Raw genomic sequence first — 23149 nt, forward strand, 5'->3', positions numbered from 1 at the left:
GATTTATATGCTTTTATTTACTGGTACCATTTTTTGCCATATGTCAGCCTTTAAAAAATGGAATGATTTTATGTATTGATATTTTAAAACAGGAGTATTTCAAAGGGAAAACCATAAGAAAGGTTGTTTTTACATAAGACCAATCCAAAAGTTTTTTAAAAAGCGCATATATTCTAATTGCTTTGCTTTCCTCTACTTTCTTTACTTGCCTTTTGGAGGTGCACCTCTGTTGCTATAGTAGCTTAAGATTCACTTGGAGGGCCAAAATCTATCTGTTCATCAACATTTCTTAAGTGATGCCATTGGTAAAATATACCAGGCCTGTGGGACAACCTCGGAGCCATGAAGTTCCATCAGAGCAGCTGGTGGTCATCACCTTGGCTCCTGGCAGTTTTTCCTATCAACTGCAGAGGTCAACGGCTGTGCGAGCCCTGTGTGAAGCTGCTTAAAGATACAAGCAGCTAAAAAGGCAAAGGCATGCAAAGTAATGTCCTCCTAGTGCAGAAGCAAGGTGATAAAGCACCAAACCCAGAAAGTGCAGACACCAACTTTTAGCTTGTCTTTCCCCTCACATTCCAGTATTCAAGGAGTTGCTCTCAACCTTACTCACGGCAGGTCCCATATAATTCTCTGTTTAGGATTTCAAGTATTTGGCTTCTCCATGGTAGTAAGATCAGAGCCAAGATGAAGCTCGTAAAGGCTAGGACAATCCAGTGACACGGTTCTGTATTTGCATTTTGTTATTTGGCAGCTGAAGATGTGTATTTGGTATGGGAAAGACTGGTACACCTGTAAAGGTCACACTTTGTTCAAAAGAAAATTGGCAGTGTGTTTGTTACTGCATGCAAACAATCCATGTGTGCTACTTGGAATTGTCCCCAGACACCAGGAAACCTCTTTCAGGTGAACCAGACCCGAACAAGAGATCTGGGTGGGCCCATCAGCTGGTGCAAAAATCATTGTCCAAGTTAAGAGACAGTTAAGTTCAGAACAAGAACTCCTGTGGGAAGAAGAACTGACAAAGATGGTGGATCTCCAGCTGGTTTGCGTGCCTGTGGAAGTGTGGTGTGAAACTGTGGATCAGGTCAGGCCAGACTCTGTCCATGGCAAAGTAATTGTGGTAGAAGGATGTAAGGAGAATATTTCCTTTGTGCTTCAAGTAGAGATAAAAAACTGCTGAATGGGATAAAGCTAAGAACATCAGTATTCATCTGCAAATTATTTGTTGTTTGGGTCTTATTCACTTTTGAGAATCCTTCAGGTTCTGGAACAACCCAGGTAGCAGCAGATATAGCTGTGAAATATAAACTAACCTAGACAATTCTTGAGGCAGTTTAGTGATAGACCCATTCAGTATTTTCCAGGGGTGCCCCAACAGGTGTTTTCCATTGGTAATTTCTGCGGCATAGCTACTTCTTTTTGAAGGTCCCCGAAAAAATAGATTGGCTTTTGAATAATTAAACCTCCTCTTAAAAAAAAAAAATTATCTACAGGCCTCAGCTGACTTTAACAGATGTACAGGTAGTAGGATGTTTTACACGTAATTATAAAAACTATTTACAGTAATTAGCTTGAATGTAATTGCTTCTCAGCATGTTAGGATAGTAAATTACAGCTTTATTTCCAACAACTCCTGTTTGTTTTCCCTAAACTGAACACAGGAAACCAAAGAAAACCAAACACTAAGAACCACCCTTCTCAGTCCCTATTTGAAGTATGTCGAGCGGGGATGTTAGCTCTGATCTGCCAATCAGCGCTTTGCTTACCCATGTAGTGGACACCTTTACCCCCTTGTGCACTGAGAGTGCACTCCTCCTGCAAGCAACAAGAGGATGGATGCAAACAAGAGGGCCAGAAACACCTTCATGCTGTTCAGGAAGAGAGTCACGTTGGATGATTTATACATGTGAACTCTGATTTTCCTAGAGTCCCTCCTTAATCAGTGCACAGAAGCTCTCGACAGTGACGCTGAGCATGAGGCTGATCATTTGGAGATGCTCTGAAGGACCAGTGGTACCTTTCTGTATGGGCTGTCTGGGGAGCTTCAGGAAACTGCCTTCCTCAGGTTGGTGCCCGTAATGATGTACCTGCTCGGTAGCTGATTGTCTGCTGTCTGTCACAGCCTTGTGGAGGTTCACTGGGCTGCCCTGAGCCGACCCATGCCTGCCTGGTGGACATAAAACCCATAAGTTGTGCCTGGTTTGAGGTTCTGATTTGAAACCCTAGCAAGGTTACTGAGGCACAATGTTCTTGCTCATGTTCATACGAATCCAATCCCATGCAGGAACTGATGAGTAGTTAAACCATCTTCCAACTCCTCACACTGTTTTGAATGGAGTGGACTATTTAACCTTATGTCCACTCTTGGGTCTGGGGTGACGATAGAGGCAATCTTCAGTTGTAGTCTGTCTGCAGTGAATATACAAGTCAGCTTGTCACTTTCATCCAGTGTGAGTAAATAATGCTGTTGCCAGCTGGTCTTAGATTAAAATTGTCTTATTCTGTAATGATGATACATCTACAGGAGCAAGAAGTACTTTGAATTTTAATATATGCACTTATTTGACTGTCAGGATGCCTGATATTAATAACTTGACTTTTACTGTAAGCAGAGGTAGAAGAAATTACACCACCTTCACAGTTCTGGCTTGGTTCCCTTATGAGCTGAATTCCCAGCCTATAGTTTCTGTCTCTGTTTTTTTTTTTTTTTGCCATACAAACCTGAGCAGGAGTCGTCTATTTTTTATTTCGGTTTAGATTGGGAATTCTTTTATTATGAGTTTCTTCAGTCCCTCAGAGAAATTAGAGAGGCAACAATGCTTCTCTTATTGCATAACACCAACATCTATTGACAATAAAAATAACTGAACTTGCACAAGAAGCCAGTTTCTAATAAAACCTTTTACTAGGTTGTTGTTATGGAGGTTGAGCTTTTCATTTTTTACAAAACCCTCACTCTTTTTAAAGAAAGGTCAGTCAATCTTTTTAGAAAGATTTAATAAATGACTTTTTCCCCCTTACCAAATTTAGTCTTTTGTTGAATTGTTTCAGTTCCTATTAAAGCTTCAGAAAAATGTACTTTCTATTATATTTCTTCTAATAGGTTTCTCAGCCTTATAACTATAATAAATTTGTCAGTCTAGCTTCACTGAACACTGGACTTGAAAATCCTACCACCACAGATTATAAATATAACCATTTCTAAACCCTTTCAAGAAGTTTTACCCTTTCTTTCAACGCATTTTATATACTCAGCAATTCAGTGAAAATAACCTTTCAGAGTCATTCTTTAAACTCTCTTTCTTGGTGACAGCACAGGGGAGTCATTTGATCAGTCAGTCAGAAACCCCCAGTCCTGATCCCGTCTCTGCTGGGATGGATTCACAGTCTGAACCAACTCGCTTAAAGCTAATGTTTTCTCAAGTGCTCATTCCGAGGAAATGACCAACTTGACCCATATAGGGCCTGATTTTCAGAGGAGCCGAATGCTCACAACTGCAATTTAAGTCATTTTAAGTGGTGCCATAAGCACTGCTAAAAAAATTCTAATGGCATCTTGTTAGGTAACCAGAAATGAAGACTCTCAAAAGCAGCTTTCATAGCAGATTCTAAGAGATATGCAAATATTCTTTTATTTTATTTTTTTACCAACCTTTTCCTGTATTTTGCTTCTATGAAACTTGGTTGTTGGTTTTGTTTTTTTTCTTTTAGGAGAGAAGTCACATTTTTTTAGAAACACAAAAAATTGTTTTGATAAATAATCCTTCTCAGGCCATGTTTTAAAGTTTGAATGAATGAATGTAAACAAAATGTAACAAAACCTTTAGAACATCAATAACTGCCCTAAAAGCAGAGCAGCAAGCAGCATGGCCACATAAATCTAAGAAAAGCAAACAGCATCTAGATATCTCAAGCCCCGTATCATAAAATGAATCAACTTTGCTTTATAACACTGTGTAAAGAATAAATAGCAATGCATCATATTCGCTTTGTGTGGATGAATGGGGAGCAGGAAGAGGCAAGGGTTATCTAAGCAGTATAAAAGCTTAATTAATGGATATTTCCCAGGGACACAAATAGTCTGCACTAATCCCAAATTAGAGCACATACCCTATCCTTCACTTTTACTGTGCTTCTCCCGTTTACCTGTTATCAGCAACTGTAGGAGAGAGTTGTTCAGCTGAGCTCCTTGCTATGAGTCATTCTACTTATTGGACCAGTTGTGATGATTACGGTGTGTTTCTGGTCATCTGGGTTCAAGAAAATGAAGAGCTATAGAAAAGGCTTTTAGGATAATCAAGATAGTGGAGCGAGCTTGTTTTCTGAGTAGAGGTTAAAATGTTTGTCTTATTTATCAAAACAAAAGCAGGAGGAGTATCTGATTGTTTTCTACTAATACATGAGTAGTGTTAACATCAGAGAAAAAAAAGCTTTTTAAGCAAAAAGATAGAGTTAGCAGAAATGGATGTTATTAACAAACCTTCTCTTGAACAGAGAAATTTGAGGAAAGTGCTTGAGCATCTGATTAGTGAATTTCTAGGACAGCCTCCTGGAAAGAGTAGAAGGGTAGGGAGAGCAAGAAAACAGTCATTTTACCACAGAGCTTCATCAGTCGCAGACACCCGTTCCTTAAACACCTTCCCTGGAGGTGTTTAAGGAACGGGTGGATGAAGTGCTGAGGGACATGGTTTAGGGAGTGTTGGGAATGGTTGGACTCGATGATCCAATGGGTCTTTTCCAACCTTGTGATTCTGTGACTCTGTGATTCTGTGATTCTGTGACTGCTAGTCTGCAATATGCCTGTCCGCATCGCCCTCGGAGGGAAGGCTAACTTGCAGAGCCTTCCCAATGGCAAGTCTTTTGTAGCAGCCACGTTCTGCTGAGCAGTGCTGGTGAAATTCCAGGATCACATCACCAGCGTCAATGTCGTAATCGGCTGCAAGTCACTTGCAAAAACTCTAGGTGACCTGCTGCTCTGTGCCTCTGGCTATGAGTAGCACCACAGAAGAGGAATCGGCAATAAAGCGCATCACGCAGAACTTGGGCAGCCTGCTTGGCTCTGCCGGCAGCTGACACCAACGCTGTGTAGGTGTGCGGAGTGCTGCTCCACCATTCTGGTATCGGGGGAGAGTGTTTTTAACAAAATAGCTCCGTGTTTTGAAGATCTTTCGGTCTGCATCGGCTTCCTAATGCAAACTTCTATTTGCTGTGATCTCACTATGAGCTTTACATTATGAAGTCCTACATGACATTATTTGTAGTTGGCTCTTTGTCTGAACCTGTTTTGTAGCCTAAGGCACAGAAAGGCAGGTGAATTTAAATTTTAGCTTTCAAGTTGGTTTTCAAATGCCATCAGTTTAAAATATTAAAACAACAGCAGGTTCTAACAACATTCTCAGATTTTTCCTGCCCAACTGACTGTCTTTGCTTTACTGAACAGGGCTGTATTTGCGATCAGAGTTATGGAGAGCATTATAGAGTCCAGGCTTTAAAATAACCGGGTAGAAATGTCAGTGCTGTCACTGACATGAAAAGGGTCAAAGCTTAGTTTTCTGTCATTCATTTTTCAGCTTAGCAATAATGTAGCAAAGGAGGTATTCTTTGGAAAAATGAAGCAGTAAGTTCAGTAAGAGATATCAGAAAAGGATTACATTCCAAGGAATGAGAGAATGACTTTCCTTAGGGAGTACAGTTTATTTTCTTCATTAAACCATGTTGCAGAAGGATATCAGTTAATGGTAAGCTCTTCATTTTCTGAAAATGGACACGACTCTGGCAAAAGCTGCAGAGTTAAAGCAGTTGTATCAGTGTTTTAAAGAGCACGTTATTCTAATTAAATGAGGCATATGTGATCATGCTCGGTGTGTGTACACGCAGCCATGCACGCCTGCAGGCACGCCGCTTTCATGTCTTTTTTTCAGTAATTTTTGAAGTTGACCAGTTGCAGCCAAATTCAACATCAAGGTTACTGGTCCCAAAGACATTGCTGTTCAAAAGGTTTTGTGAAAATAGATGGCTATTCAGAGAGAAAGAAAGGCTATCAGGAGACATTATCCCTTGCTAGATGTCAGAGGGTCCATGTAGGATTTTCCCCTACCAACTCAAATCCATAGGAAACCAGGCTTCTTGGTTCTGTTATTCTTAGAGCCGCGTCTCTGCTTACAATTTTTCTGTATTTAAAGCCAGAGAAATGAAACTAGTTTATATAAGCAGTCAAGTGATCTCTTGCTAAAATATGGACTGCTGTATAAATCAAGCCGTTAGCGAGATGCCCTAAATTTCCTCTCTGGAAATGGCTCTCTGTAATTGGCTAATCTCTCAAAATAATTTGTGATAGCTTTTTACACATTGTGCCAACTGGAATAATCAAACAGGGCTGATTAAAATTATACTTCCTGAGTCCTATTTAAAAAATGTAGTTCATAACTTTTATATACTTTATATTGGCTTAGGCTGATATTGACTCTGAGAAGGGACTGTTGTCGCTGCACTAGAAGATGCATAGCCAAGTGAAGAAGTGGTTCTTCATCTCTGTTCAGGTACGAGAGGCAGTAGGCGTTAGCTGTAGGAAAGATCGTGAAACTCATGTTGGGATCCATGGCCTAATTCCTGCACAGTGTGATGAAGGTAGCAAGATACACCACCACAGGGTGCTGAAGGTGCCTCCCAGAATTGTGATCTCCGGCAGTAAAGGAGCTTTTTCAGTGTAACCTGATTATCATTTATCAAGCGCTTTAGAGGGGTGACTTCTGGGGCACCACTATGGATGCAGCATAGAATTAGGAGTAACATTCATTTAAAATCAGAAACCAGATGAAGAAAAGAAACTATAGGAATTGATTCTGAAAGGGAACTGAGTGCTTTTAAAAACATAAAGAGCCAATTCATTTGGGACAGGAAAGTTGGAATTCTACAAGTCAGGAACTGTGCAGTCACTGAGTCTTTCTCAAGATGCACTATGAAACAAAGGTATCAGGAAAAAGAAATTTTAAAGGACTTCAGCTCCACTCCATTACTTCTGGTTCTTCAGCTAACTGCTCTTTTCCATGTGCCTTCAGTCTTAGGCAGCGGGCTGGCAGGAGTGGAGAGGAGCACACACACCAAACCAGACACTCACACCAACATCCACGGCCCGTGCTGACCACTGTCTACAGCTCTTGATCCAATTTGTCATTCCACACCATCTCACACATGTCTGCGCATCTTTATCCTGTTTTGTGCTCTGTGTAGTACCCAAACCAAGGGAAACTTTAAAGGCTACCAAACACTGATACCACGTGCAGCGGGATGTACTTGGAACTACAACTTAAGCAGCCCCTGGCCAGGAAATTCCTCTTCCTTCTTGGGAGTCTGCAGAGCTAAGCGTGTGGCCCCAGGCTGTGTGGCAGCATCAGGGGCAACTCTCACCGTTCACTGGAACCAGCAGCTACCACAGAATCCATTCCTCTCAGCTAACAGCACATTAATTGCTAGTGTTTAGAATAGGGCAAAAATATCGACCTAAGGATGAGCCCTCCAACTTGTTTCGACCCCTCGCCCAGTTCTTTAAAGCTGAGGTATAGAACCTAAGTGCTTCTGTCTCAAACTGGTAAATAAGCCCGTATAAAGATTTATCTTCTAATGAACTGCGTATTTGCAAAGCCCAAACAAGTTCTTCCCCCTCCCCCCTCCATAGTTTATTGAGAGATCTGTTTGCTATGACACAACTGAAGTTCCAGACAGATCTTCCCAAGGTAACGTTGGTAGTAAAACCTGTATTACTGAGAGTGTCGGAGTAGTCATACTGTATCCTGTTTCTAAGAAGGAACAATAGAGGATATCCTGGGAAAGTGGTGAAATGCAACACACGTTAATTCTTACCAGGCTCTGACAGTCTGTAGATTTGGCACATCCTGAACCAGACATCATATCCACATCTTCACGTTTACTCATCACTTCAAACTCCTTTGCATAATGTCTGAGAAGGAGGTAAAGAACACCCTGGATAAATGAAGAGCAAACCTGTGGCTTTGATATGCATCCACACACTGGATGCTGTGTGTTGGTCTCCAGCTAAGGTTCCAGCAAATGACTACAACAGAATCATTACTCTTCATCATAAATATCTTTGTCAGAAGACTGAAGTAGATATAACCTAAAATTGCTCAGGAAAATATGCAGTAATGCTGATAGCCAAGAGATTTAGTGAAAAGGTGACAGTAAAATCTTGGCTCTGCTAAAGTCAAAATGAACTTTGCCAGTGGTTTCAGTAAAGCCCAAATTTTTGCCTTGAGAATCTGCCCAGAGCAGCTGCTCTTCCTGGGTGTTCTGAGAGGGTCTCCTGCCTGATGGAGCTCCAAGGAGAGGTGTGCTGTCATGAATCCAGTAAAATGGATTTTAACAAGCATATGTGCACCATGAATGGCTATTCTACGCTTTCTGTGAACAACTTCTTCTTTCCAGCTTTGCTGTTAATTTTCACAGTCGGGAACTGTGGCTGAATACTCATGGTTGTCAGTGTTTGCATTCTACCCTGTGAGTGAAAACTGGCAAAAACCATCCAGGTGCAGTGTATTTTGTATAAAACGTGTTGGCTTGCTATTTAGATAGCACTGGGAAGCGACTGTTGTGAAACTGAAAGACTTGAGCATAAACTGCTTTTTTTTTTTTCCCAAGCTTTCTTTCTTCTGTACATACAAATCAGGGAAAGAACCACTAAGAGTCCTCCTTTGGCAATTTCTCTGGCCATTTTACAGCAAGTGCTTCTGCTTGTAGGTTTAGCATTTTATGTTGTGGCCGTTTTAGTGAAATACCTCTATTGAGAGCACGGCTGACAGGGACAGGATGCGTGGTTTAGTGTGCCAGTGAAGCTGTATCTTCAGGCATTAGACAGACCTCCTGTGAAAGGAGGACGGAAAGCACCGTCCCAGAGATGGGGATGAGAGCAGAGATGGCCATTTCTGGGACCCCACTGCTGTACTCAGGCCCAGAAACCGGGGCAGAGCTCTGCTGCCTGTGCAGGCTGTTAGCAAACTCTTGGTTTTGCCCCCCAAACCTGTCCAGAGCAACACCACCGCAAGAACTAAACTTCTGCTTCCCGCATCAGCTGCCACATGGGGAAAGGCAGGACGTGGATTATTGATAACCACACCTTAGGAAGAAGCAGAGCCCTCCAGAATATCAACCATGTGTGATAAAATCTAAACGAGGGATGCATAATGAAGCTGGGATTAGATGCACAGAAGAACTTCTTAGTGCTTGAGAGCTGCCTGTTAGTGCCGTAGTCTGTCACAGTCCGTATGACAACCTTATAATAAAGTTGGTTTGTAAATTAGTAATAGATAGTATGAGCACCTAATAGATAAGAATAACATGGGTTACAAGCTCATCAGCAGATAATGCTCTATTGCAGCAATAATCAACCTGCTGCACTCTGTAATCACCTACAACAACTGAACTATTTGTAAAAATATTAATTCTTACTATTATAAAAGGAAGTTTAACACAAAACATAACAGTAATGGGCATATAATATGAGAGCACTTTCTTAATACTGGTTTGTCTTTCAGCACTTGCTTATGCTTGGCAAGATCCTTCTGTTAAACGGGGGATGTGTCAGGTGGAACTCGGGTGTGAGGAGAGAGAGATATTTGTTTTTCTTCTGCCGTTGCATTGTGAGGCAGCTCAGGTTTTGAGTTGGGCAGAGGCAGTAATGGTTTCATGAAAAACCCAGCTTATTACAGCACTGCATAGAACAGCAGTGCAGGTAAGTTGGGTTCTGTAGAAGTTCCATTCTCTGGAAGCCTCCTTCTTGAAACAACTATTCCATAGCAATCAAATTTTATGCCCTTATTGTGGGTGGAAGGGTTGGTATCTAAGCAGCGTGGGGGCCTTCTGTGCCAGCCAGGTCACTAAGTACTTCATACCCACCTGGCCTCTCAGGTTCACTCGGGTATCTAAGAAAGACTTTGGCATTTTGGTGCTTAACACAAAAACTGTAATTGCAGGAAGGCTAAAATTTCACTCTACTGAAGCTCATTATCTTTAAATTTCCTCTAGTCCGGGACTCAAAATAATGGTTTTGGGAAAGCAGGCTGTAAGCTATAATAGTTGTAATGACATGGTGTGAAACCAATCACCGTTTGTTTTACACAAGTTGAAAATGAATTTCTAAAATTCAGCAAGAAGTTAAGAGTAAAAATAAAATATCTGGAATTCTTTTGGAAGTCTGCTGCCCTTCAGTTCACAGAAATCACAGATGTCCCCTATGCTGTGGAGGTGCCACCCTAGAGAGGCTATGGATTTAATGCCACTGTTTCCCAAACCCAGGAGCAACTGACTGTTATAGCTTTACAAGTAAACAGATGTTCTTATCTCGTGTGAGAAGCTGAGCTGCAAGGATGCTACCTGCTCTGCACTATGGCTGGGACAGACAGCAGTGTGGGTGCAGCTTTAGTGGAATAACTAGGTCTTTCTTCATATTGCTTTGCAGAAGCACCTTGTATCCTTCACTGGAAACTGAAGCCAACTAAGGAATGGATAGGAAGGCTTACAGTGAATAAATTGGCTTATCTTCTGATATTGTAGCAGTAGATAAAATTAGTCAGAAAAAAACCTGATCCCACAAAAAACAGAACAAACCCCTTCCCCCAAGCAATAGCATTTTCAGTCATTATACTGGGAATAACATGCAACAATAGGATTATGATGACTGCAAATGTACCATATTGAAATAAAATTAGTTTAAAGGCAGGAACAATATCATCATCAGGTAGCTTTCTTGTAAGGTGGAAAATAGCTTTAATAACTTTATTGTTGGAGCTAGTCTGAAATATATGAAGGCTCTCCTCCCCCCAGTACAACAGTGATTTTGTTAAAAGCCAGACCTCTGGGCCTAGAGGGCTCTTTTGCTGTTCCCAGCCTGTGAAAAACAAGGCTGTGACATGCAGCTGAAAATCAGCAATGCAGAGCGTTGAAATCTCATTCAGAGATGGGTGTATTTCAGAGTACAGAACCAAACAGGAATATTCATTATATGGAAAGTTAATGCATCATGCTGCCTAGGAAGGATTCTGAGAGGTGGCACAGGAAAAATCAATACAGATTGAAGTCTTTGTAAGTGCAGGCAGAATATAGAACAAGAGCTCCAAAAGCAAAGAATCCAGTTGTCAAAGTTAATATTACCTTTTTCGGATACGCTTTTTGGACTTAAAATAACATAATGGAGCTTTGTTCTCTAGTTTGGAAAGGGACCACTGTGTAGTCTGAAGAAGAAAAGAGGCTGAGTGATGATTAAGGCAGAAAATTCGGGTGGGGGTTGCCGTGTACTCAAGAAGACATCAGCCCTGCTCAGGGCTGTTCGTTGCTGAGGCTGTGATTAAATGCCTGTTAATAATGAATATCTGGGCAAAGCACCCAGCGGGCTGGGCTTTGTGACAGTTCCCCCATCTGGTGTAAAGTCTGTGAGGATACAGCTTCCCCCAAACAGGTTTTTTAACAAACTGGAAACCACCAGGAGAGCATTGGCCAGGGTTGACATTTTGTGCCACGTGTCCGTGACTTTGTGATCATTTCCAAAACCAGCTTTGTCACATTGTGGAACATGGTCTGCCTCCCAGTTACGTGCAGCGGCAGGAGCACAAGAACAGGGAGCATCTGAAAAAAACAAGGGCATAGAAAGCAGTGGGGGTCACATACTAATAGCCCTTATATGTGAACCTTGGTGCAAGTTGAAGAACTTCATGTCATTTATATTAAATCACCATGTTCTTTTCACTTGTCATTTTAGGGCTTGTTCTTTTTCTTTCTTTTTTTTTCATACCTTTTATGTGACAAACGTAGCTTAATATATTTTTTTTTGGCAGTTGCATACTTAATCTTCCCATTTCCTGTGGATACAGGCACAACAATGTGCTTCAGAAACTATTAAAGCTGATAAATCAGAGAGCAGTCATTGATCTTTGCTGGGCACTGGGAGGTGCTGAGCCCCGGCTGATCAGGTGCCCATGACTCAAGCTACAGAATTCAGAAGAAAAGTTCGGCAAACAGAGAAAACTATTGTGGCAGGACTCTGCTTCTCTGACCAGCTTCGGCTGAATCAGTTTTTCTTTCTTACCCAGACATAAAATGGTCTCCTAGTTCACTGGGTGAGCGTTACGAAGCTTTAACGGCACACGAGCTGGCTCTGGCGCTCCACTGTTGTGACGCAAGAAAGATGCAGGACATTTTTTAGCGTGCATGAATCACGAACACAAATAATGAGCTAAACAAATGTTGTTAAACTCTTTTTACGGATATCCTACATGAAACCTATCAAGTATGTTTGTGGTGCACCTCATTCTTTACAAATACATTAGATAGTGGACTACGATGAGATACATAAAGCTATCAGATGAATAAAACCCTGCCTATTGCAAATGTACTTGTGATGACAAAGAACAAAGATTGAGAATTGAAGTTTTTTTTGTCATATAGTGGCATTATCGGGAATGCAGTCATCTTAGCTTTATAATATAAGAGCCTGCTGCTACAGATTTCAGGAACTACATCATTGCTAGGAGGTCAATAGCATTTCTCAAGTGCATACAAGGTCTGTACACTGATAGAAGACAAGCCACCTGCCTCCTTTTTATTTCAGAGAAAGAAAAGAAAATAGGAGGGAAAAAAGAGCAAAGATTTACTTATGGCCAATTTCACAGGCTGCAATCAATTTATGGGTCACTAGGAGACTTTCAGACAAAGGCATAACATACGTCTAACAGGCTCAAAGGAAGAGGCTATCTAGAAAATTGGATTTAAGTAATAAGGAAGATTATTTAAAGCACTAAATTTCTGAAGGCTGAGGCTCTCATAACCTAAGTTACTGAACTTTTAAGAGTTTTATGATTTTTTTCCCCTCCACTAATGGTGTTTTTCAGCTGGAAGGCTACTATCAAGCAAAACTAAGGACATTATTGGCTAGTTGTAAAGTGTGATAACCTTTCTGTACCTAGCTAAACAATACGTTAAATAGCTTACCTCTTTTATTCTGTGTCACTTACTTTTGTACAGCTTGCTCTGTTACAGCTACAATAGCCATCAGCTTGTTTGGGTCACAGTCACATCCATGGCATTTGAACACACGGGACATTCTGCAACCTGATGTTCTCTGTGAATGTCAGTTCACGATGTCATGAATGAAACAATGTGCAATTTAACTGACATCAAGTGGTATTTTAAATCAAAACTACAGCTTTGAATCAGAATGTTCATCTGATGACGGACTCAGAGTTCTGACGCAGCCACTACTGGTAATGATTTGAGCATGGTCTCATTAGGCTGCATGTAATGAAAGCCTCAGTTCATTGTTTTTCCATGGTTTTCTATTCTTTCTGATCATCTGCTGACAAAACCTGATAAGCACCTTGTTACAGAAAATTGTTCATCTATCTGCTATATGCAGACAACCCTGTTCCATCCCTCTTGTGCACCACGTAGGACCCTCTTTGCAGAGAGAAAAGAGACAGGCTTGCTTTAAGGGATGATAATTTTCCTCCCATGCCTTGGCTGAGAGAACAGTAGAGATCTCATTTTAGCCTGCAATCAAGCTGATCAGCTCTCCCCTTCCTTTTCCTTCTCAGCAAGGAACTGAAGAGGATTGCAGCCTTCCCCTCTCGCAGAAAGAAGGGGCATGCAGCATCTCGGAGCTCTGGACTACAAACCGTGCTGTGCTGTATGCCAAATGGATATTGCTTGAAATAGCATTCCCAAGTTTCATTCTACAAAATTCATGGCAATTGTAATAGTCACCAGTATTTCCTGCCTCACTGTGTGAAGGAAATACCTCAGCCAATGGATGAGAACATGTTGACCACCATAGGTGACTGTGGAACTTACTCATTTCTTATTGTAGTGGACTCTCAAGCCTTCATCTATGTTCCACAGCCTACTGATGACTCAGTGGGAAGTCAGTGTAAATCAGTAGAAACTGGGCTGGTCGGCAGCTGCTGGAGCCATCACCCGCTCCATATCAGTGGTTGGGCAATGGGTGGGGGAGAGGGGGACTTTGGGTCTGTGTGATGCGTGACTGAGAAGCCACAGTTCTCAATTAGGATGTGAAAATAGGTTTCAAGAGTCTGCACTAGATTTCTTACTGTGTCTGGTTTGTACTTGGGGGTTCTCTCTGTTGCCTTAGTGTCTCATTACCCCAGGCCCAGCTCGTGTGGGCTGGTGTGACACCAGCTAACAAGATCGCATGTTACCTTCTCTGCACATACAGTATCTGCGACAGAGCAGCAATGCATTTTATGGAGCAGCAACAAAAGTACCCATCAGCTGCCTCAAACCCATCCTAGGCCAGATTCATCTACAGGAAAAATTATAAGTGCTCTGCTCATTCCTGGCTGCAGGCATCACACCCTGATGGACCCGGAGAAAGCTGGGACCCATAGAGCCTAAATGGTGCAGAAAAACATCTTCCTTACATAGGAAAATAAAATCAGCGCCTGCTGGCCCTTGTCTTTCAGATGGGGCATCATTTTAGATCACAAAAACCCAGCAAAACAGCTGGTGGAGGGTTGTGCCACATTCCCTTCTATCAAGCCTTGGGCTTCCAGCCAATAACACTATCCTTCCAAGACAAAACACACATACCTTCTGGCTTTCTTCTGTTGTTGACTTAGAAACGCCTTCTTTCAGCAGCTCCTTAGATAAAGAACAAAGTATTTATGATTAGATATTGTGCAAGAATATCCTGTGATATGGGACACAGGACCAACACGGTTTGAATTTAGAAGTGACAGATAGGAGCCATTCTGAAAGCTCATAGAGACAAAGAAAGTGAAATATGAAATATTGGAAACTGCTCTCATAGAAGACATGGAACTGAAATACAGAATCTTTTCAAAATTCAAAAACATAACATAAAACACCAGCAAAGCAGGCGTCAACTCCTAAACAAGGATTTCAAGACAGAAGGAAGATGATAACTTCAGAAAAGAAAAGCGAGCCCAGTGACTGTCAGATTAATTGAATACAGTGTCAGGAAAGATTGCTTTGTGAAGTGTTGCTTCTTAAAGCATTACCAAGTCAGAAAGACATCAAACCCATTGATTGGCAGCAAAGGGGAAACAGAAACCCTCGTGATCAATGAGGCGGCTGCCAGCAGGTGGGGGTGACACGTCAGCATGTGAAGCGCTTGGGGGAGCTTCAAGTGGCTGAGTAATAGGACTGAGACCAGACCATTGATCAGAATTATTTTTATGTTGCTAAATGTCTTGAAATCACACCTTCTGGCATTTGAATCCATTTAGTGAAAATGCTGCTATTATTTGTGCCTGCTTAGCATGACTGCTGGCAGCCTCTGGAAGCCTTAAAGGCTAAACTCATTAGCTATTTATTACAGTAGAAGTTGGGATCTCTTGATGCCATCAATTAATTCAAGCGTATTGTTAGTAGTGGGAAGTGCTGGTAAATCCTCCCCTCGTTGCCAAAGTATTAATGGACTACTTATTATAGGTTTCCACTGGATATTGGTCCTGGATATTGGGCCTCTTCCCCAGCATAAGCACAGACTCCATGCACGTTCTCGAAGGCTTTGCCTTTCCTCCTGCCCTCCACACCCGCCTGTGTTGCTCACTAAGGCGGCTCAGGAGATCAGGGACTCAGACGCTGCGTTGCCGGTTCCGTGACAAGGTTTGCAGCCTAGCTGTTGCTGCTGAGCTTGGCTCAAGGGGAGGGTGGGTTAGAGAAACGCAGCCACCCTGCCTCCTGCAGCGAGCTCTGTCCTGTGTTATCTGCGCGGATTCCTGATGATCAGGCCAGCAGCGGGTGGGGGCTCAACCTGCTGCTGTCTAATGGAAACAGTTTTTTGTTTAAGGGGCTGCCTTGGGTTGTACTGATTTCTGTAGCTGCTGCAGACAAAGCTTTGCTGTGCCACTAGCGTTTTGCCTCTCTGTAGTGGGGTTCTATCTTTCTCTGTGCGGTTCTCCCTCCCTACAGGAGGCTGTTTTGAACCTGCTGTGAGTGGGGTGGGAGGGTTCCCTCACCAGGTCCCAGGGGAGACCTGCCAGACCTGCACTCATCTTTCTCTTGCTGCAGAGTTTGCTCTGGTTCAGCTTGCCATCGGCTCCCTCTTCCAGGCACAGAGGGCTCTGGGCTCTTCTCACTGCTGCAGCATCCTCTGCCATAGACCTCCCATGTTGGCTCCCAAGTGCTGGGCTGGTACTGGGGTACAACATGAGGCAGTGCCCCCGAGCAAGGGCTGGAGGAAGCATCCTATGAAGCCAGAGGCTTTGCAGGAGTCAGCAGCCTGTGACCGCTAGCACTGCGGTGTCACACCAGTCACACTCCAAGGCTCTCTCTTTCTCCCAGTCAAACAGAATGTGGACCTTACAGGTGAGAATGCAGCAACACACAAGAAAGAAGACATAGCACATTGACTTTAACCAGCAATTTTACACCAACAAGCCTTTTCACTCACCGACAGTGTCTGTCCACGCGCAGGTGCAGTGCTGGAGGCTGTGTGCTGCCCCCCCAGACTGAGGGCAAGCAGATCCCAACGAGGATGCATCCACAAACCCGAAAGGTTTTCCCCCAAGAACAACAGAAAATGTAACAGAATCCACAGGTGAGGCGGCACATGGGCCTGCTGAGGTTTTGTTGCAAACCACGGGGCACTGACAGCATAACATGTGCCTGTTTCAATGACAGCCCTTCGTTCGGATGGATCAGGGAGGTAGAGCGACTAATGCACTCCGGGGGGAGTAACTGCTGCTTTATCTCCAGGATTTGGAACTATCCCTCCCTCCCAGTCTACCCAAGATGGGGATAAGTACTTTACCTTTTCCTACCACAGCACTGGGTTAGCTGAGTGGCAAGTAGATGCCGGTTATCCCAGTAACTCAGGCGATGGTGGGAGGTGGAAGCCCTCATTCCACCTGGCAGCGACACTCTGATAAACCAGAGTCAGACCTAAGGATGAGCACCCCAAAGGAGCTGGCAAGAACACCAGGGCTCTGAGGTCCCGTTCCGAATGGAGACAATCCCCCTTCCAAAAGGGTCGTGAGGGGTCACAGCAGCCTGTGGAGGAGCCGTGGTGGAGAGGGAAGGGGTTACAGCAGCTCTCTAATCATAGGAGACAATGACAGAAGAACAGTGATCTCCAATGTCTGAGAGGCAGCTCCCAGCTCAACGCTGCTTGGGAATCTGAGACGTTATCAAAGCAGGCCTTGGATCTCATCATTCTTCCTGCACACCCGGGACAATGAAATACTGACTCGCGCATCTGTTCTGTGTGTGTATTTGATGCAAATAAGGACGGAGTCTGTAAATACATCAAAAACCATACTTTATTTTATGTATAGCAATACAATTTACATATTAAATAACACTATAATAGAATGATTTGATATAGTTTAACATAACAAAAAAAAAGGATTCTTCAAGTTACAAAAACCCCCAAACAAAAACCAAACCAAACCGAACAAAAGATCTCCCTCGAAGTGCTCCCTCCCACCCTCTCCCCAAACCAAACACCACATTTTTTTTGTTTTCCGAATGGATCAATGAGACAAACGTATCCAGTGACTGGCTAAGTCTAATTCCTATTGCACACACTGACAATGGAATCCAAAAAAGAAAAAAAAAAAGAAGAATTTCAACTTTCACAATCACTGCCCCAAAGAAATGACGTGTGGGGAAATCTGTTGTGGAGTGGGATGACGGTGTCTCACTACCTCGGTACACAGAAGGTTTGTAGTCACATAGCCACCACAGAACTAGGAAGGAGGTGAAACTAGAAAAAAATTAGCTTTATATGAAAATATAAAATTCTATGATTATATACCATAGATACAAAGTTCCCAGAAGATGCTTATTCAAGCAACAAAATATTTACAGTTTTAATGACTTTGCTATTTTAAAAATGAAGGAAAAGAAAACAGGAGTACACACGAATGCTTCGGTCTTTACAAACAACGGCTGCTTTCTAGTTTCAAATGTTCTAAGAAAACAAAAAGAGTCACTACCCCAAATGTTGGAGAGTTGTGACATTGTATAAAATTGATTATCTCCTCTTTTGGAGACACGTTTATTCTTAAAACTCAAGACATTTTTCTTGAAATTAATTATCCTCTGTAGAAAATGCTTCCCTTTGCAAAGAGTTAACAAAAACACTAAAAACAGTTTAACAGCTAAGACAAAGTAGAGGCCAAATCTCTTCATTACAGTTCCTTCTCTCTTTATTTTTGCATTCCTTCTCCTTTGATAAGTAAAGCCAATGCAGTTCACATTGTTAGAATGGCAACAGAGAGAAGAGCAAAGGGGTAACAGCAAGAGCTGAATTACTTCTGTTAAAAAAGGAAAAGAAAAAGCAGCAAAGCAATGCAGTGGATTAAGAAATAGGCATTTTCCCTTCATATAAATATTCACTGGCACCATTTGAACATAAACATCAGAACACAAGATGTGATGTCAAGAGACATGAGTTTGAGAGAGACTGTGAAGTCTTTAAGACAACTATGTTTTAATTTTTTTTTAAGTTGGTTTTGTTTTGCTGAGAATTAGTAGCGTGTATCTTTGGTAGAATCGATAGCTATACTTTTCAGCTTTTAAATAAAATATATCAGCTCAAACAAAAAAAAAAAGATTAAGAAGGCAGTTGTGCTGTGTCATAAAGACTCTTCTCCTAATGTTCCACTATTTCACTCTGGGTTCAAGCAATTCAAGGAGTCAGAAACTGGAAAAACAACTGAAATCTTGCAGATCCTGTAAATGATTGCACTAACCGAGAAGACCCACAGCACAGAAAGAGTCACACACAAGAAGTAGTCGAAAGGTTTGGGATTTTTCTTTTTCCCTGTTTCTAAATTCACATTTGGAAACAGACCCTGTGAAATACTAAAGACAAACGCTGTTTAGAGCGAAGGTTCTTCAGACCTGGCTCTTGGCCTGCCCACCTGAGCAGCCCTGCCGGCTCCTCCAGCCCTGCCTGCCGGTGCCAAGGTCCCGGCCAGCAAGGGTTGGGAGGAAGGGGCATTTGGCTGAGACGGTCGCCAGTTTGAGATGTTACGATGACACAGCAGCTTCCCAAGCATTCCCTCTTGGAAAGCTTGGCTGCTTTTATGGGCTCAACACATGAATCTTTTATGTCTTTCACGTGGTCTGTGGGCGCAGTGCACATGCAAGACACAGAAAAATAACATTCTCTAAATGTAGATACAAATAGGCATGTGTGCTTCAGTCCTTTATGTCCTTATTTCTCAGGGCTGCTGCTAAGGACCACATTTTATAGTGATGGGATATACTTGGGTTCTTTTAATTTGCGGGCTTGCACGTTATCTGGCAACTTCTGATGCTTGAAAGACATCCCAACCAAATGCCGAAAGCTGGTTAAGGTGAGGGGAGCTCAGAGTGGGACTTTGGTCAGAGAGACACACGAGAGCATCTCAGAGGAGCTCTACGGTTGTAAATCTCTGTACACACACACACACACACACACACAGAGACACACACACACGCCTTCTGCCAGTCTCGCTCAGTCCCAGGGAAAGAGATGCAAATCCATGTGAGAGAGCAGAACTGCAGTTGCTTACAGGACAGACTTGGCTCCTAGGGACTCTTAATCCTGACCTTCACAAATAATTCCTAGCTTCATCCACTCCAAGCCTAACGCATCACTACCATCTTCTGGCTCTCCGACTGTCAGCATAGCACTTAACCCACAGCTTGAGCCCCCCCCGCCCCCGCCAAGAAAAAAATCTGTGGAGAACTCAAAGAACACCAGCGTAAATTATTTCCCCATGGATTAAACCCCAAAAGTATTTCAGGTGTGTGAAAATGCCAATGCAAATGCATGGATTTCCAAAGCACCTGAAGAAGTTCAACCCCCACAGCTTTCTTTCAGAGAATTTTGAAACTTGTGAGAAGGGAAGGGATTAAACCAAGGGTATTCAGGCAGTGTGTCACGAACCACAGTTATCTTCCATCATGCCACTGAAATGAAAAGTAATCAGCCGAAAGTACTGAACAAATCCAGCCCTCTTGATGCCTGCAGTAATCTTTGTGTCACTTAGCTCTTGTCAGGCTTTGAATTCGTAACTTCTCCCTACACCTCTCAGGAACTGAAATACTTCAGATTGAACTGATCCAACTCACCAGAGTCCCTTTACGCTACCAGCGGCAGTTGCCTGGGGCCAGGATAAGCTCTAGGGGCATGGGAGCTCCACAGCCTCTCTCGTGGGTGCACACTGGCCAGCGGACCACTCAGCAAAACCTGCCAGCCCTCGCAGGCGGGAGGACTCGAATCCTTGCTTAAACAATCCTCATTATGGAGTTATAGCAACTGGAGAGCCGGTCTTAACTCCTACCAGAGTTAACTGATTCCTTCCCCGGCGCTGGCTTGTCCCAGTGCGAAGGGGATGCAAACTACGAAACATCTTTTGAAGTACGTTGCACATTTTTCGGACTAGCTGGGGCTGGACACGGGATTTCCTCACTAAAACCACGGACATGTTACGCTGTCAGCATCACCAGTTGTTTGGATCACTTGTACAGAGGGAATCAACAAATTGAGAAGGAAAAAGTAACTATGGAAAAGGTTGCTGATGAATCCTTAAATAATTTGGTGCTGGAATTAAGCGCATCCACATCTATCTTCCCCATACTACAAATAAAAGGCCACTGTTAGCACATACCAGTCTGCACGGCTCCTCTGCTCTCAGCGAGGCCGTCTCAGCTTCATACCTCAGGAGGTTCTGCACCGAAATGCCTACTCTCAGTATCCTTCTAAGCAGCTGCTTTTGGCTTCCCTGCGTGTGAAAGTACACAGACCTTTCCTCTTCGCTAACCTTCCTCCCTGCCCTTCCCTGCAACAAAAGAAGTGGGTTTTGCCTTGCCAGATGTCTCAATTTCAGCAAGATCCGACTGGCAGAACTGAATAGGTTTACAGTTAAATGAAAAGTATGCTGTAACATTTTGACAAGTCCTGAAAAAAAATACAGTGCAGCAGAAATTTAAAAATAAAGAAAAAAATGCCGTATAAACGGGATAGTGCCTTTAACTGGATACTGAACGTCAGGATGGTTGCAATGCCATATTTCCTTTTCAAGGCAGATTCAATGACCTCTCCCTACTCAGCCGAGCTACGAAGGAGCTTTAATTTTCAGGAGAATTAAGTATGTGCTTACTTCTTCTGTTAAATACAGATGGACCTTGTTGATTTGTGACCAAATACAGAGGAGAAGGGAGCCAGTGAGGATGTAAACTTAAATGCTCCAAATAGTAATTCAATTATTTCTATAATCTGGGGGAAAACATTTTATTGGTGTGGGAAGGAAAACACAAGAAGCTAGGTTTGTGCTAAAGAATTAGTCTGGCAAAAAAAAGAGGGAGAATGTAACTTTATAGGTAGTTTTTTTTATTAGTTTGCTTCACCAGTAAATATGGATCAGTACTTTATGTTTTAGCACTAAAGTATGAAAATTACACACCTGTAAAAATGGCATCTAACAGTTATGAAATTAAGAAACGCCTGTCACCATGTAACATACCATTAGGTGTGAGGTCATATTCAAGAAATAGTAAGGAAATTAATGTGTTTAAAATATTGAATAGCTTAGTAATGTAAAATATTGCTACCTTCAATATATCTGAAAACAGGTCTGACTTGGGGTTGTAGTAGATTTCTCACTGTACTGGCTCTGATGAGAATAAAATCCAAATACTTTCCCATCACAGGGCTGGTTAAAAACTAAAATGATTATTTTTCTGAACACCTGGGGAAACTTGGAAATCATAACTTCAAAACCTATCACTGTGTCCCACATATGAATTGCATCTAATTTAGATTTACATCGTATGTGATTTATGTATTCCATGTGAAGCAAGTCTTAGGCCTGTGAATGTACAAAACAGCGATTGGAAACAATACAGAAATAATTGTTTCGGCTCCACAAGGCTACTACACCTTCACTGTAGCTAATAATCGCCTGCCATGTTTTGTCAGGAAAGGATGAACACTGCTCACCCGCTCCTCTGGAATGCAGAATGCCGTTACCAAAGCTGTGACGTGATCATTAAAATAATAAATATGGTATGGAGGGGTACAGTATCTGTCGTAGAAAGAACCCATCTGGCCTAGCATTCAAGATTTAAGATTCGAGGGTCACTGTAGTTAGCAAAACTTCACTGCATTAAACAAAACAGAGAAAGCGAATGCTTGTTGTCATGGAATGTCACATCAGGGCTTGTCTTGTATTAGAATATTATAGGCAGTAACACTGATCATATAGTGCAAACTAGGTAAAATTGTGTTTCACTGTGTGAAATAAACAGAGGTGCAAATGCTCAGTAGGATACCATTAAGACATAAAATGGCAAAAAATAAATATCAAAACTTTTATCAGTGTAAAAAAGTAATTGGGTTATTGTATAACCTAGAGTCTGGCAAAAAAGGCCTCAAAAAAGTTCACTCAGTCTTCAGAAGTTCTACAAATTAAGTGCCTTTTCAGGTTTCCAATTAGACAAGAGACTCCATGCTTTCTGCGGGATCAGATTCGTCACTGGCCATCACAGCACCATTTTTGTCCAGTGTCATGGGACCATTTCCGTTCTCCTTAGTGCTGACCAAGCTTAGCATTGCCTTATAAAGAAACTGGTACTGTTCCTGGAAAAGAAAAGAGAAGTTATTTCAACACATTTTGTGTAAGTAAGTGACTGGCACTTCAATCTGGCATTTCCAGGGAAGGTCACGGATATTTATTACTAGAAGTATCTGTGCAGATGTGGATGGTTGTAGATGTGGCACTCAGGGACACGGTTTAGCAGTGGAGTTGGCAGTGTTGGGTTTACAGCTGGACTCGATGAATTTAAAGATTTTTTCCAACCTAAATGATTCTGTGATTTTACAGCAAAGAAACAGAGAGCAATTAGCTCTGATAACCCAGTTAACCTGGTCAACCCAAAATTCCAGTTTTGGGTAGATGGTATTATTTCTGTTCTACTATGAAACATGACAGGAGGGCAGGACAAGCCCACAGCTCAGCCCCGGGCTGTTCCCTCGTATCGGCAGCGCTAGGCAGACAATAGCAAGGGTGCTGCTCTTGCTGTACAGTGAAGAAACAGCCCCTCTGTCGAAGCTTTATGTCCCTGCAGCTCTGCCTGCCCCGCTACACCCTTCAGAGCACAATGTGCC

At 42.5% G+C, this 23149-nt stretch overlaps 1 protein-coding gene across 2 annotated transcripts in view; it reads right to left on the reverse strand.

Annotated features, from left to right (window-relative positions):
• Positions 1–17604: 17604 nt before the first annotated feature.
• The window catches only part of PTPRG (protein tyrosine phosphatase receptor type G), a 416754-nt gene continuing 411209 nt past the window's right edge, over positions 17605–23149 (reverse strand). For both annotated transcript variants that reach the window (XM_054076618.1, XM_054076619.1), the window contains exon 29: positions 17605–22621. In XM_054076618.1, coding sequence (XP_053932593.1) covers positions 22475–22621 — 147 coding nt within the window. In that variant the 3' untranslated portion in view covers positions 17605–22474. The remainder of the gene's footprint in view (positions 22622–23149) is intronic.

The sequence above is a fragment of the Cuculus canorus genome, chromosome 11 (genome assembly GCF_017976375.1).
Source record: "Cuculus canorus isolate bCucCan1 chromosome 11, bCucCan1.pri, whole genome shotgun sequence".
Lineage (NCBI taxonomy): Eukaryota > Metazoa > Chordata > Aves > Cuculiformes > Cuculidae > Cuculus > Cuculus canorus.